The sequence below is a fragment of the Pundamilia nyererei genome, unplaced genomic scaffold (assembly GCF_000239375.1).
Source record: "Pundamilia nyererei isolate P.nyererei 1_Seehausen unplaced genomic scaffold, PunNye1.0 scaffold00121, whole genome shotgun sequence".
Lineage (NCBI taxonomy): Eukaryota > Metazoa > Chordata > Actinopteri > Cichliformes > Cichlidae > Pundamilia > Pundamilia nyererei.
The window spans coordinates 1,903,250-1,917,289 of record NW_005187522.1 but is presented as its reverse complement, the minus strand read 5'-3'; the positions used below and the strand labels follow the sequence as shown (position 1 = coordinate 1,917,289).

The following is a 14,040-nucleotide window of genomic DNA, read 5'->3' as shown; positions in this document are numbered from 1 at the left end:
TTTTCTTTAAATTTATTGGCATCCATATAAATTTATGCAGTTAATTCCTCATCTGGATTTAAGTGTCACTGTAGTTCTACTGGTATTCTTTCCTTTCCTTCGCTAGGTGGGAAAAACTGGCGCCTACCTGCAGTTTCTGCGTATCCTGTTTCGGATGCTCATCAGGCTGCTCGAGGTCGACGTGTATGATGAGGATGAAGTGGAGGAAGGTGAGACTCATAGGGATTTGTTTATTTTTAAATGGCCTTCACATTTTGTGAAATACATGAAGCAGTTAATTTGATGGTGACAAATGTATCAAATCACCCTCCACAGAAAATTCAGAGGTCACAACTCTAGTAAGTACCCAGTGGCCGGACATCGAGGAAGTCCGAAAGCTGCCCTTTGACCCCAACCTCCGAGATCCTAAATTCAGGAAAGCCAGCCCTGTTTACTCTGACAAGATGCTAAAGTCTTTCAAAGGTCAGCAAAAACATGGGAAAAAACCCATCAAACTTGCCCACTCTGAGTTCAGCTTTTTAATCGGGTGTTATTAAAAAATGAACTTACGTTTTTTATGTTTATATAGATTGTAAGCAAGATAAAGAGAACCAAACTCCAGCCACACGAGTGACCAAGTCGATACGTCAGAGTAGGTTTGCTGCCCACAATGCCTTTCATCACTGTGACCAGTGCCATCACTACTGTGAAGCAGGCGCAGCTACACAGGTGAGATGCACCACCAACACCTTCTGCTTTACTGCAGACTTACAGATGCACATATCCCATCCTTGTGTTAATATTGTACGTATGTGTGTGGTTGTGTTGTAGCTGTCGGAGTGCACTTTTCATGCTTTCACCTTCTGCTCGTCCATGCTGGGAGAGGAGGTCCAGCTCCAGTTTGTGATTCCCAAATCTAAGGAGCAGCACTTTGTTTTCAGTCATCAGGGCAGCCACCTGGAGAGCATGCGTCTGCCTCTGGTCTCCACCAAGGTTAGTTTGCTCAAGACAGCAGTATCTGTCGCGCCTTAATCCTCCTAATCGCCGTTTGGGTCACATGTTTACTTTTGCTTCAACCGTGTTTATCTGTCTGCAGGACCCCGACCTTCTCAGGAGTCCAATCTTCACCCCGACCACAGGACGCCAAGAACACGGCCTGCTCAACATTTTCCATGCCACGGAGGGCGCAGCACATCTGCACATCCTCGTGGTCAAACAGTTTGAGATGCCTCACTATAGGAAGTACTGGCCCAACCACATCTTGCTCGTCCTGCCCGCCATGTTCAACAACGCTGGAGTTGGTGAGCAGCTGAGCTATCTCTGTTGTTAAACCTGACAGTTTTTTGATCCTAACTAAAATATATTTAAAATATTTCATTCTACTTGCAGTCGATATACATTTTTTTCCCCATATCATCGTTTTTTCTTGCCCTCGCTTGTGTTTGTTGTCGTGATTTGCATGGCAGCAGATGCTAAAAAAAAAAGAATAGCAGGAACTTGTGTTACATTGCTCACTCGCTCTTGTATGAGCAAAAATAACTAAATGGGAGACCCTCTTATGAAAGCCTTTCTCCACAGCACTACTAGTGGTTGAAAGTCCACACAGTGGCGTTCAGCCTTTACATGACAGCTAATCACTCTGTTGATAATGAGTAATTCGTTGCAGTGTATTATCTACCATGGTTGTGTTTTCAACTTGTTTTTAGTGCTGTGTTTAAACTAGGCGAAAGGTTACCTGTTGCCTTACCCAACGCGAGAAGGTCAGCCATCTATTGTATCAGTCTGATTTGTAGTGCAGCCAATTAGGTGCAAGGCCTTTCTGAAGTGGGTGTAACTAAACAACATTTCTCTCAGATAAGCAGATGGCATTGGGCTAAAGATGACCCTTTATGTCAGTGTGACTGCTTTCTAATCAGGATAGACTTCTCTGCTGAATACCTAAACATATTTTTATCTGCAGTGCCCAACAGAGTGTAGAGACTGCAGGCAGGCTGGAGTGGGTAGAGATGAGGAGAGTGAAAGGGAAGGTTTACAAGATGGTAGTGAAGCCTGAGATGATGTAGGATTTGGAGAGCGGGGCACTGGAAAAAATAAATAGACGGATGGTAGAGTTCAAGATGTTAAGATTTTTACTCGGTTATCAGAACGGACAGATTAGAGGGACAGCTCAGGTTGAGCGATTTGGAGGAAAAATGTTAGAGAAAAATGGTTGAGATGGTTTTGGGCATGTGCAGAGGACGGATAGTGGCTAAATGGAGCTGCCAGGCAGGAGGGAAAGAGGAAGACCTCAGAAGAGGTTCATGAATGTAGTGTAGGAGGACATGCAGAGGGTTCGTGTGACAGAGAAGAACAAAAAGCCCAACAGAGTGTACCTCATTGTCTTTCTAAACTGTCAGACTTGTAAATTTGCAAATGTATACAAGCTCTATGCAAATATATCCCTTACATGGGATTTGAAAAGATTACTTCTTTTATCAAAGTTAATTAAAGGTGCATCAGTTTTAATCAAATCTTAAGTGAAAACCTAACAAAAACAATCCTGTCTGTTTTAAGGTGCAACTCGCTTCTTGATCAAAGAGCTGTCATACCATAACCTCGAGCTGGAGAGGAACCGACTGGAGGAGCAAGGTGTCAAGAGACAAGACATATGGCCTTTCATTGTCATGATGGACGACTCCTGTGTGCAGTGGAACGCCCACCAATCAGCAGAAGGAAGGTAATAAGCGCTTCCCAAGTGTAAGAGTGGAGTTGGTTGCTACGGTTAACGAAGCTCTGTTCAAAATCAATTTTGCATATGTTCAAAATATGTAAAATTGCCCTCCCCTATTGGTTTCTTAGTGAGACATCAGATGGAGGCTCATGTCTCAGCAACGTGTCTCTAAAAACGGTGCTGCAGCACATGGAGAACACGCCCAAGATCTCCCAGTACGCCGTGTGCGGCACACGCAAGTGGAGCAGCAGCCTGGCTCGCAGGTCTCCCAGCAATCCCTTCAGTCGGTGTCACCTCCATGACTTTGTCATGCTGAATGTGGACCTGACGCAGAACGTCCAGTACGACCTGAATCGGTAAGCTCAGAGAAGGCCATGTGAGTCAGTTGGTCTGAGGTGTGCATTGTCATCGTTACCTGATGTTGCTGTCCCGTGCAGGTATGGCTGCGAGGAGGTGGACTTTAATCTAAGGGTTAATAGCAGTGGCTTGTTGCTGTGCCGCTTCAACAACTTCTTCCTGATGAAGAAGCACATTCCAGTTGGGGGAAGAAACAAAGAATTCCTGGTCAAACCTAAACTCATGGTGGGTGTTCAGGTGATTAAAATTATTCGCTTTGTTATGTCCTTGTCTTTCTGTGCGTAACACCAGCAAGAAACTTCTTTCTTCTCTCCAAAGGAAATTGAAAACCCCGCTCTAATCAGCCCGTTGCAGTATGTTTGTGCACCAGACAGCGAACAGACCCTCTTCGACGCCCCGGCCCAGTTCCTACTGGAAAGGTTCCTCCAGAGCTGCAGTCACAGACTATTTCCGAAAGCTGTTAGGAACAGAGACAACCCAGTTCTGTCCATTGACAGCTACCTCAACCTCAGCCCGGAGGTGAGAGCTCCTTGGAGGTTGCAGTTGAAAGCAGGAACAGTAGAATAATCTCTATTTCAAACTTAGGGCAAGGCTTAAATACCAGACTACTGTGATAGACACATTTTGGATAGAAATCGAGTGCTTCTCTGTCTGATATGCAGAGTTATATACTTTATAAGGTGCTCTAATCTGTATAGTATAGAGAAATGAGGCAAACTTGCTCCCCGACTTTAATGTAGATTTTTTTTTAACCCACAGAGAAGCATGTTGCATGACTTTCCCATCTGTTCTTCTTAGAACATTCTGACCTGCATACACGCACACGTGCACACAGTGAATGCTAACAATGCATTTACTGCACATTTGTGCATAGGAGGCAATGACCATCTATCTGTACACACAGTCTTCTCAAGTTTTTGCACATCTTTTGTTTTAACCTTTTACCCACAAGGCGACTTTAATTTTGCTTGAGCAGACACCTTCGGGAGCTCCCAGCAGGAACTGTCAGGGAGTCGTAATGTTTTCTTTCAGTTACTTCGAATCGAAAAGGCAAGTTCGTGATGTTAGTTTCATTTTCCCGACTGTGATTAATGAAGTTTGTCTCTTTTTTTGTTGTTGTTGTTGTTGTTGTTGCTGCTGCAGATCTCTGTGTGTTACATCAACTCTCGTCCACACTCCACCAACCTGAACCATCAGGGGCTGGTGTTCAGTGGCCTGCTGCTTTACCTCTGTGACTCCTTCGTTGTTTCTGGACTCCTGAAGAAATTCGACTTCCTCAAAGGTATGAAATCAGTGTCACGATTAAAGGAAGGGATCGGGATGCTTTGTTGCTCATATTTTCCCAAGACCCCACACATAGTTATAGGAAATGACCTGGTTGTTTTCTTAGATTTTCACCCCCTACCTTCCTCTGTGCTAGACTGTCAAAATAAAAGCTTCCAGATGTTAAAAGGACATTGGCAAGGTTTGGGTGTCTCTACAAAATAAGAATCAGTTCCTGACTACAGTAGCTTACATCCCAGTCGTGCAAGCATAGAGAGCAGCTGGTGATTGCCTGGCAACCAGTGGTTGCTAAGGGAAAATCTGTATCCCTGAACCGATTGGTAAGTGGTTACTGGAAGTTGTGCGCTGTTGCTAGGTGAAATTTGTTACAAAGATATAAAAAATGCTGCACCAAAAACATCCTTGCAGTTGGTTTGGTTGCTAATAGGTTGCCATGGTCACCTGTAGTTTGTTTGGAAGGCAGTGACAGTTCTTGCGTATGAGTTGGTGTCTTAGATGCAAACTATGCCACACGTGGATGTCTTTCTAGCCCTGTTAAATCTAACATGATAGAATTATGCAATCTGTCTCACAATAGAGAACTAAACAGCTAAACTTGATAATTAAAGTGGCACTGCATGTCCTACTATCTAACTTTTGATCCTGAATTTGTTCACAGGTGCCACCCTCTGTGTGATCTGTCAGGACCGCAGTTCCCTGCGTCAGACAATCGCCCGACTGGAGCTGGAGGATGAATGGCAGTTCCGCCTGCGGGACGAGTTTCAGACGGCCAACTGCAACGAGGATCGGTCCCTCTACTTTCTGACCGGCCGCCACGTTTAAACCTGCTCAAATCTATGCCGCTGCTGAAGAAACCCAATCAGAACTGAGATTTAGTTCCAGACCTGCAATCAAATTTTGATCAGGCAGAAGACAGGTCAGCAGGGAAATGCTGGAGCACGAGGTGTGAGGACCACCTGACACAGCTTTCTGTACTGCCAGTGTGCACTGTGCCCGACTCCAAAGAGGGTCGGTGAATGTTTCTGACTTTTGCTCGCTTGTCGGCTTGTCTTCAGTTAAGTTTGTGTCGTAGTGAAAAAGACTTTGCTGTGAGGGGAAAAAAAGCACAGCTGAAACTGAACTTATTTTGTTTTGGTGTTGGTTTTTTTTGGACTCGCGACGGATAATGTGACTATTTGAAGAATGTATTTTGAACCCACTTTGTCCAGTCCTGGATGTTCAGGGGGTCAGAGGGAGGTGGCTTTAAGGAGTCGCGCTACCAGCATCAATGGAATATATTTTAACAGGGACATGGCAGGTTTGAGACCATGGTAACATCTGTGTTTGTTAATGTTTGTGCATCTGCATGAAAACAGTTTAAGTTTGCCATTAATTTTTCTAAGCACCAAAGACGCCTTTAGCTGCACTTTTCCTTTTTCCTTTGCTTTCTTTGACCTTTCTCACCTGCTTCGCCTCTCATAATCCACAAAGCCCATTTATGTTTCCTCATAACGTTACAAAGACACACCCAAGAGTTTGGTCATTACTGGATTTCAGGTCATCAGGAGTATCTGTACTGGAAGCTGTGGGAATCAAACAATAAGCAGCCGTTGGATTTGACACAACATGTTGTCACATGACTACATTTCATGCGAGTTTATCCAAAGCGACTGGAAAACTACGGGAACATACGAGTTGCGTCTTCGGTATTTTACTGTTTCAGTTTCAATAGAAATCTGTGAAGCTGGTCAATTTTTCTGAAACACTATTAAACTGCATCCACACAGGAAGCAGTTTGCTTGATTTGTTACCTAGGTAACCCACTAATGCATGGAATCCTGCGTTCTCATTGGTAGTTACTTCAATTCCTTGCCTCAAAGTTGAGAACAGTTTATCTTGGGATTCATCCAGTTAGCATTGTCAGCAGGTGAAACGTGACATGTAGTCACATAACACATTTCACTCACTTTCTTCTACGGTTTGCGGTCGCTACGCCGCTGTGAATCAACATCCACGCAGGAAGCGATGTGACAACCAGAAACCATAGAAGAAGTCAGTGTCGTTCTGCAACTGTAGCCAAAATAACCTACAGTGACAGGAAATTTAGAGACTTTGAAAGCGTATGATACTGCTGATTGACATATTACTGGGTTGTAAATACTTTAGAGGGTTACCTAGGAAACCAGAGCTCAAAATATCTGCAAGCGATGCTCGATGAGAGAATAGTTTCCAGCGTGCACACAGCTTTAGATGATCTGCCACAATGTTTTTATTTTTACATGCTTTCTGTTAACATGGACACCGAGCAGTTGATTTAGTCGTATGTTATGACAGTAATTTTTCACATAGTCGCGCAAAGTGTACCACAGGCAAGCTCCCTCACTGCCAGCTGTCCTGCTACTGCCTGTGCCTGAGATGTCACCTCCTGTTATGGTGTCCTGATTGTTTATTGAAGATGTTTGCTACCATCCACTTTGATTAACCCAGTTTCCAGTCCTGAATTAAAGGGTGAAAATTAGGTTTACACATATACTTGAAAGATGAATGTTTTTAAGTTTCTGCACGTGGTTGTCCAAAGAATATGCCTTAAGCGATGTTTCACACAGTGTCTGCTTAGGTTTTGTTTTGTTTTTGGACCAATGAGAATGAAGAAACCTTTTGACTGTGAGGTGAAAGAATGTTGTTTGTCTCTGTGTGTAGAGAGATCAAATAATTGGGTTTTGTACTACTGTACTGTTTAAAGCTTTGTTTACATTATTAATATATTCGATCATCCCCTTACCCACCGAGGGTTACTGATGTGTTTAATGTTGTGTAATGTTTGCCAGTGTATTTTGGTGATGTCTTTCTGCATTTTTATGTTGCAAAGGCAAGAAGAATCTACCTAGATTTGTCTTTTATGTCTTTATTCTTTTTGGGGGTTTTTTCCTTTTCTTTTTTTCTTTTTTTGAAAATGAGAATCAGGTCCATGAGGATTTTTTTTTTATTTATTTGAAAAGCATTTGGGACTGATAATCATATTGGAGTGTATAATTTGATTGAGGCCTAAGTTCACTTGGGCCAAGGGAGCGTGCCCTCTTCAAAACCGGTCGCGAAGGCTTTGCACAAGACACAAACGAATGATTCTTGGATCTACTGAATGTCACTGGGGGTTTTGCAAATGTTGGACTTGCACTATACAAGTTGCCAGCTTAAAGAATTATTTCCAGAAGACGGTTGTGTTCCCTAACCCCTAGATTTAATATAATAGTGATGATCAAAACAATGGTCCGTAGAAAGTGTTTTTCCTCTTTGATTTTAATACTTAATATGCAACTTGCTCCCACAATCTTAACTGAAATGTGTTTGATAACTATGTGCAGCACAGTGGTAGCCTTGGTGCCTGGTTGATCTACCTCACGTTTACCATTGTGGTTGCAGGCTGTGAATATCTTAATGTTCGAGCCATGCTGTTGTTGTTTAAAATGTCTGAATGTAATAAAATGGCATCTAAACATATCCTGTTATTTTTCCTCTTTGTTTTCAGTGCCCGACTCTGTGATTTAATCTGTTAACAGACACAAAGACAGTAGAGTGAGTTGCATACCAAAAATTGGCGAGCTCCAGCAAAGTTGCAAGACATTATACACATGTTGTCAGATGTTTACATACTCATCATGGGCAGGAATGTTATGGAAATTTGGGGCTTTTGATCATTTTTGTTCCCCTTCCAGGGAGCATGTATCTTTAATTACTTTTAAAAAAACCAAGAATTGGTTGCATAATTTGATGTTATTTTGTGTTTTCTCTAATCCCTGCAGGGTCCAAATTGTGCATACACTCACTTCAGTCTTTTAAAAAGTGGTCCTGAAAGTTCTACTGTGTCTTTTAACTCAACATCAGATCATGATTAACTACAACTTTATCTTTGCCAGCATAAAAAGGATTTGTTTGACATTGACATGGATGTGTAATCGCCTTGCCAACATCTGGACAAAGAGCCAGACTGTCACCCTTTGGAGGAAATTGGTTAAGATGTTTAGGAACAACCAAAGAACCACTAAGCCTCAAGCCAGCCATGAACTGGAAATTGCTGAAACACCAGCATCACTGTCCACATTGAAGTGAGATTTACATTGGCATGGACTGAGAAGGCGCCGACTAAGAAAGAAGTTCGTACTTCCAAATCAACACCTTCAAGCTCAACTGAAATTTGCCACTGCTCATGTGGACAAGCCAAAAAGTTTTATGCTCAGACAAAACAAAGATCGGAGCGAGTAAAGTTTTCAGCGTTCCGGTTGTGGAACATGGTGGTGGCAGTATCATGGTCTGGGACTATTTTTTTGACACTTGTACTGATGCATTGCAGAAAGTGATGGAAAGATTTTTCACTTCACCTCAAATCAACAGCTTGATGGTTGAAACTTGGACACAATCAGATGTTCCAACAGAACAATGATCCCAAATACATCAAAACTGATTTTGGAATAGATAACGCAGGATAACATGAAGCTTTTGGAATATTTCGACCTCAGCCCTGTTGAAAATTTGTGGACTATGCTTAAAAGCTGGGTCTGTGCAATGAAACCAACCAGTTGAAATGAACTCTGCCAATTCTGCCAAGAAGAGTCGTCAGCTATCCAGCAAGAACATTTGATTAAGTGACATTTAATCAAGTATATTGCTGGGAGTGTATGTATACTTTTGATCCTATATGTATGTATACATACTGGAAAAAGAACAGTTCAACGAAATACCCATGATGAGTGTATGGAAACTTCTGATCACTGTATAACTCCTTCATTACTTCTTATCATTTGGGCTGCATGTTTGAATTCTATAAGCTCTGATTTCCATTGGTTTTGATGCTTTCATGTTGTATTTTGAAGACAAGTGGACTGATACAAAGTTTAAGTAGGGTTCTTCAAGCATGTGGCTCCCTGTCTTTAGCCTGTGATTAACAGTATCCTCACTCTGATCCACACAATGCCAGATCTTTTTATTCTGCAAGAGTAAACCCCGGGGTCTTGTTTATTTCCGAAGCAACATCTCTCCTGATGTGTTTTTTTTCCATCTCAGCACCTCTGTATCTTTGTTGTGAATAATGTACAATGACCTTTCTCACTATCAAGAAGAGAAATAGCTTCATAATGAATGCTGGGCTCTTTCTGGCATCATCACTGTCAGGGCACAGGGGCATTGTTGGTCCAGGGACATTACTATTTCAGCTCCTGTGAGGTAATATTAGAGCAGGCTTTCCATCAACCTACAACCTCTGTGTGATATAACACAAGGCTATTTTCAGCCAGCGGCTGTCAGGACTGGATAAGAAAGTAAAGGCATGAAAGGGCGCCTGGGATGCTGATTCTGGCACCTCATGATTGTTCTTCATGGAAAAGTTTTAAATGATTTTTATGCGTTTGAAATCTGATGCTTGCAAAGATGTCAGAGGGGTAACTCACTATTTTAAGGCTATTAATTTACAGTGCTATTAGCTTCCTGTGGTACACAGTTTTCTTGTTTGGTTTCATTGTTTAATTTGGGCTTTGAGGTGATATTTTTCCAAATTCTGCAAGGTCAGAAGATTAAATGTATTTAAATTATTTCTCTCTCCTACTGTAGCCCATTTTATCAGCTTAAATTAAGTTTCACATATTCCTAGAATGTATCTTCAAAGTTTCAGCTCAGCAATACCTCACCGATCGCTCGCAGATGCATGTAGCTTTAAATGCAAATTTGCTGCTCCTGGCCACACCCATGGATACCAATCAATAGATAATAACCAATACCCAAATTAGAAAGCATTTATTCTGGGTTTAATTAATATAAATAATGGAATGGTTAATGATAGGTATGAATATTTTTTTTATGATATAGCCCTGAGGACAGCGTTTAATGGTTGTAATGGTTATAGATGGTTATAATAATAACTCCTAACTGTTCTTCCAAGTTTCATTTTCAATAAAATATATTAAAGCCATCATTACTGTTGTGTTTTCATGACTTAGGTAAAAAAGGGCATGCTGTTGGGGGATAGATGCTGTTTTTCCAAAACAGTATCGTAAAACCTAAAGGATATACTCTTCCTGCTCTTTGAAATATTATTAAGGATTAGTCATCCAGTTAATAATGTCAGAATATTACAATACTTTGTTAAATCATGACCTATGAAGACTGTGTAATGGTTAAACTGAAGAAAAGTAAAACAAAAAGATACAAATGAGATGTTTTTGGTGAACTTGAAACGATGAGCTGCTTTTGCAAGGAGTTGCAGGTGAATAAAGACCAAAAAATAAGTAGAGTATCGCTAGGGGGTTGCCAGGCAACAAGATGGCTTTTGTGGATATAAATGAGAAGTTATTGTCACAGAATAAAAACGATATGATGCTATTATAAGGCGTTACAGGTGCACAAATGCTAAAACCATGTCATTTTAGCCCATTGCTATGTGGTTGCCAGGCAACTTGATGATGCCATAATATCTACTGTAGATAAAAAACCACCAGGGGACTATTATGCACCTGTGTGCCAAGTTTGGGGCTCAACTCATGACTGTGTGGAAGAAGAAACAAGCACACACAAACATGCTTATTGCTTATGCTTCAGAGATATGTATGTGAAATTTGCCATTTTTTAAATTTTTTTGGTGGCAATCCCAGTAGATATGTCAAGAAAAAGCAACAATTGGATCAGATACGGAGGGTAAAGTCCAAAGTGGGACATTTATATTAGATAGATAGACAAAATTACTCACCCTTCTTGGCAGTCTACTCTAATTAATCACAGGTTTTCATATAACCGAAGCTCATCTGTCTGTGGGCTTATTGAGGGCTTGGTCTGTGGGGAAGTGGAGTGCTGGCGGATTACAGTTGGCTTTTGGTGGATCACATCCACTACTGCAGTCATGCATATCCTATCAACGGCTAAGCTCATGAGTGTGGAGCGAGTCAATTCTAAGGCCCAAATCCCAATCCGATGGTGTGAGAGGAGAGACAGTGTGACCCTTTGGTGACACAGCGGTCACGCAGTAAGCCAGCTCAAATGGTGGACTGTCAAATGTCCTGGCGTCAGAGGACGATGATGAAGGCAGTCTCACGCGACTCTTGGGAAGGCTATTCAACTTTGTGTTCTAAATGTAATTATTACAGAAAAAACAAGTTTAAAAGAATAGAAAGAAAAAAGAAACAAATCTGGAGACAGGAGCCAAAATGACTTAGAATTTGTTTATTTATTTATTAAATACAGCATATTACACTCATGTTGATAATCCGTATATACTAGTACTTATATCGAGACATTGTTTTAAAGTTCAACTCTTTATTGCCGCACATGTTAAACCGAATGTTTAATTTTCTTCTTTTTATACAGTGTAAAAAAATGAAATGAATCCTATGAACAGACAAACATGTCCTTTGTGCTACATATTACAAAGTGGTGTTAACGTTCAGGACATGATGACACTGATAAGACACATGCTGCACAATGGACACTTGGTAGGACAAACAAACACAAAAATAATAATTCCACAGGAACAGGAAAAATCCTTCACGCAGTGCATTACTGAAAGTCTGGCTTCCAGTCAGATCTGATTGTTTCACTGATGCTAACTCATACGTGGTAGCCAGCCCCTTGATCATTGTTGGCAAAAGAAAACAAAAAATGACTGGAAACCAGGCTTTGCATTTAGTAAAGCAACATCTAACACTTTCAGTCACCGTGTGCATTATTTCATTCACATCCACTGAGTCTAGCACCCTCAGACCTACGTTAAGGACTCGTTTTCAACATTTGAAGAAAGAAAACCTTGTGAAATTTCCATACTCTCATTTGCTCTGTTCAACCTTTGGGATGCACTTTCATTTTTCTCATGAAATGAAGTGCTTTGCATTAAGGAATTTTTCAACTTACATAGTGCAATTTTACATTCCTCGTCATTGATGAATTTGTCTCCATGTCGTAAAACTATTTGGTGCATGAATGGAAGAATGAGTCAAAATAAAAGTGCATGCAGGAGACATACACACAGGAACAATTCAAAATATGCTTGTTCGATTTCGCAGTGTGGGATAGATAAGGAGGCTGACACCACTCCACTCTCGGTCTGCTACATATGAAGCTGCAGCCAGAGGCCGGTTACTTGATTAGCATAAAGAATGAAAGAAGGGGGAAACTAGCTCAGCTTGGTTATCCCTGTAAAGCTCTAAAACAGGTTGATTTAGGTAGACTTTTCCTTTTTTTTTTCTTTTTTTTTAAATTAAAATGGCAGCCTCAACTAGCGGACTGACAAATATACGTTGCTTTTATACATTGAGGCCAAGGGCTATTATAAATGAGCCCTTCGTCATCAGATGGTTAGCAGGTTTCTGTGGATGTCCGTGTGTCTGCCTATTCTTTTTGCAGACAGTTTACATGATAATGAACTAACAGAGCATAACCTAGGCTTTAAGCATTGATTATACTCTGTTGCAGAGATGGACATTGATTTACAGTTCGAGACTCAATAGCTGCGTAGTTTTTTCTGTTACACTTCTCTGAAGTCTGTTTTATGCCCACTGCCTGGGATAGATGGGTAGCTGGTCCACTGTTATTTAAATTCTTCACAGACGACTCCGTGCAGTCACAAAAAACAGGCAGGTACGCAGATGCCCACACAGATGTTCGCACGCACTGATGACAAAGACATCCAGTGGACTTGAACCAAATAGATCAGCAATTAAGATCGTAGAAGGACTTTGTGCTAGTGGAGCTTTTCGTTACGTCGGAGGGCATATCCTATCATGAGATACCTCAGAGAACCAGGGTTACACGGGTAACCAAACACATTAAAGTCACTCATGAGACTAGGAAATATACTGTGTTCCAACTGAAGAGTTGGAAATCCCAACTTTGATGTAGGACTTTCCAATTTGAACTCTACACAAGCTTTTTATTTTTTAATTTTTGGGGGGGGGGGGAGCTAAATTACTTAATAACTCAAAAATTATGAGTTATGCATCTGAGAAGTCAAAATTATAAACTACAAAAAATTTGGAAATAACCCAAAATACGATATTTTCCACGTACTACTACTACAGCTGGAACGGTCAACTCGAGAGTGGCGTCACTCCTACCTCTGACAACTTCAGCGTTAAAAGAAACAAAGCTTTAGTCCAGGGACTACATTATCTGTCTGTGTGTGGTAAAGGTGAGTACTTATTATTATTGGACAGATTTTAGGCAAACCTATATTTTAATACTTATTTTAGACCATCTGATGTAGCAAAATGTCAACTATGCAACAAATAAATAAATAAATAAGATAAAAACCAATTAAATTTGCACTTTTTTGCTTTAAAATGTGTAATTACTATGCAGCGAGCTCAAACTACTGCATTCGAGGACTTACCTTTCTTTATGAGTGCTTTCTGATTATTTATTAACAGCGACAAAAATTATGCCAAAATATAAGAGCTTTGCAATTTCATGTTTAATTTGTGGGTACTCCTCTCCCGTGACAATTCTTCTCCTGGCAACGAGAGGGAAGTATCCCTTAGTAACATTACACTAAAATGCAGAGAAAAAGTATTTTCCCTCTTCCTGATTTGTTTATTTTTTTGCACATTTATTAAATTACATTACTTACATGGTTCAGATCATCACACAGATTTTTATGTATTTACTCTGGTTATCTTTGTTAAATATTAAAATTGATTTTGCTGATCTGAAGTATGAAAATATTAAAAAGAAACCCTAAGAACTCAGGAAGAGGGAAA

General features: G+C 40.8%; 1 protein-coding gene across 10 annotated transcripts in view; it reads left to right on the top strand.

Annotated features, from left to right (window-relative positions):
* greb1l (GREB1 like retinoic acid receptor coactivator) overlaps positions 1 to 7,252 on the top strand; it is a 48,135-nt gene extending 40,883 nt beyond the window's left edge. For 8 of the 10 annotated variants that reach the window (XM_013913231.1, XM_013913230.1, XM_013913234.1 and 5 more), the window contains 11 exons: positions 107 to 209; positions 316 to 462; positions 569 to 708; positions 811 to 972; positions 1,076 to 1,280; positions 2,533 to 2,695; positions 2,818 to 3,045; positions 3,127 to 3,283; positions 3,365 to 3,565; positions 4,190 to 4,328; positions 4,989 to 7,252. In XM_013913231.1, coding sequence (XP_013768685.1) covers positions 107 to 209; positions 316 to 462; positions 569 to 708; positions 811 to 972; positions 1,076 to 1,280; positions 2,533 to 2,695; positions 2,818 to 3,045; positions 3,127 to 3,283; positions 3,365 to 3,565; positions 4,190 to 4,328; positions 4,989 to 5,152 — 1,809 coding nt within the window. In that variant the 3' untranslated portion in view covers positions 5,153 to 7,252. The remainder of the gene's footprint in view (positions 1 to 106; positions 210 to 315; positions 463 to 568; positions 709 to 810; positions 973 to 1,075; positions 1,281 to 2,532; positions 2,696 to 2,817; positions 3,046 to 3,126; positions 3,284 to 3,364; positions 3,566 to 4,189; positions 4,329 to 4,988) is intronic. The other 2 variants (XM_013913233.1, XM_013913232.1) reach the window with 1 other exon arrangement.
* The last annotated feature ends 6,788 nt before the right edge of the window (positions 7,253 to 14,040 follow it).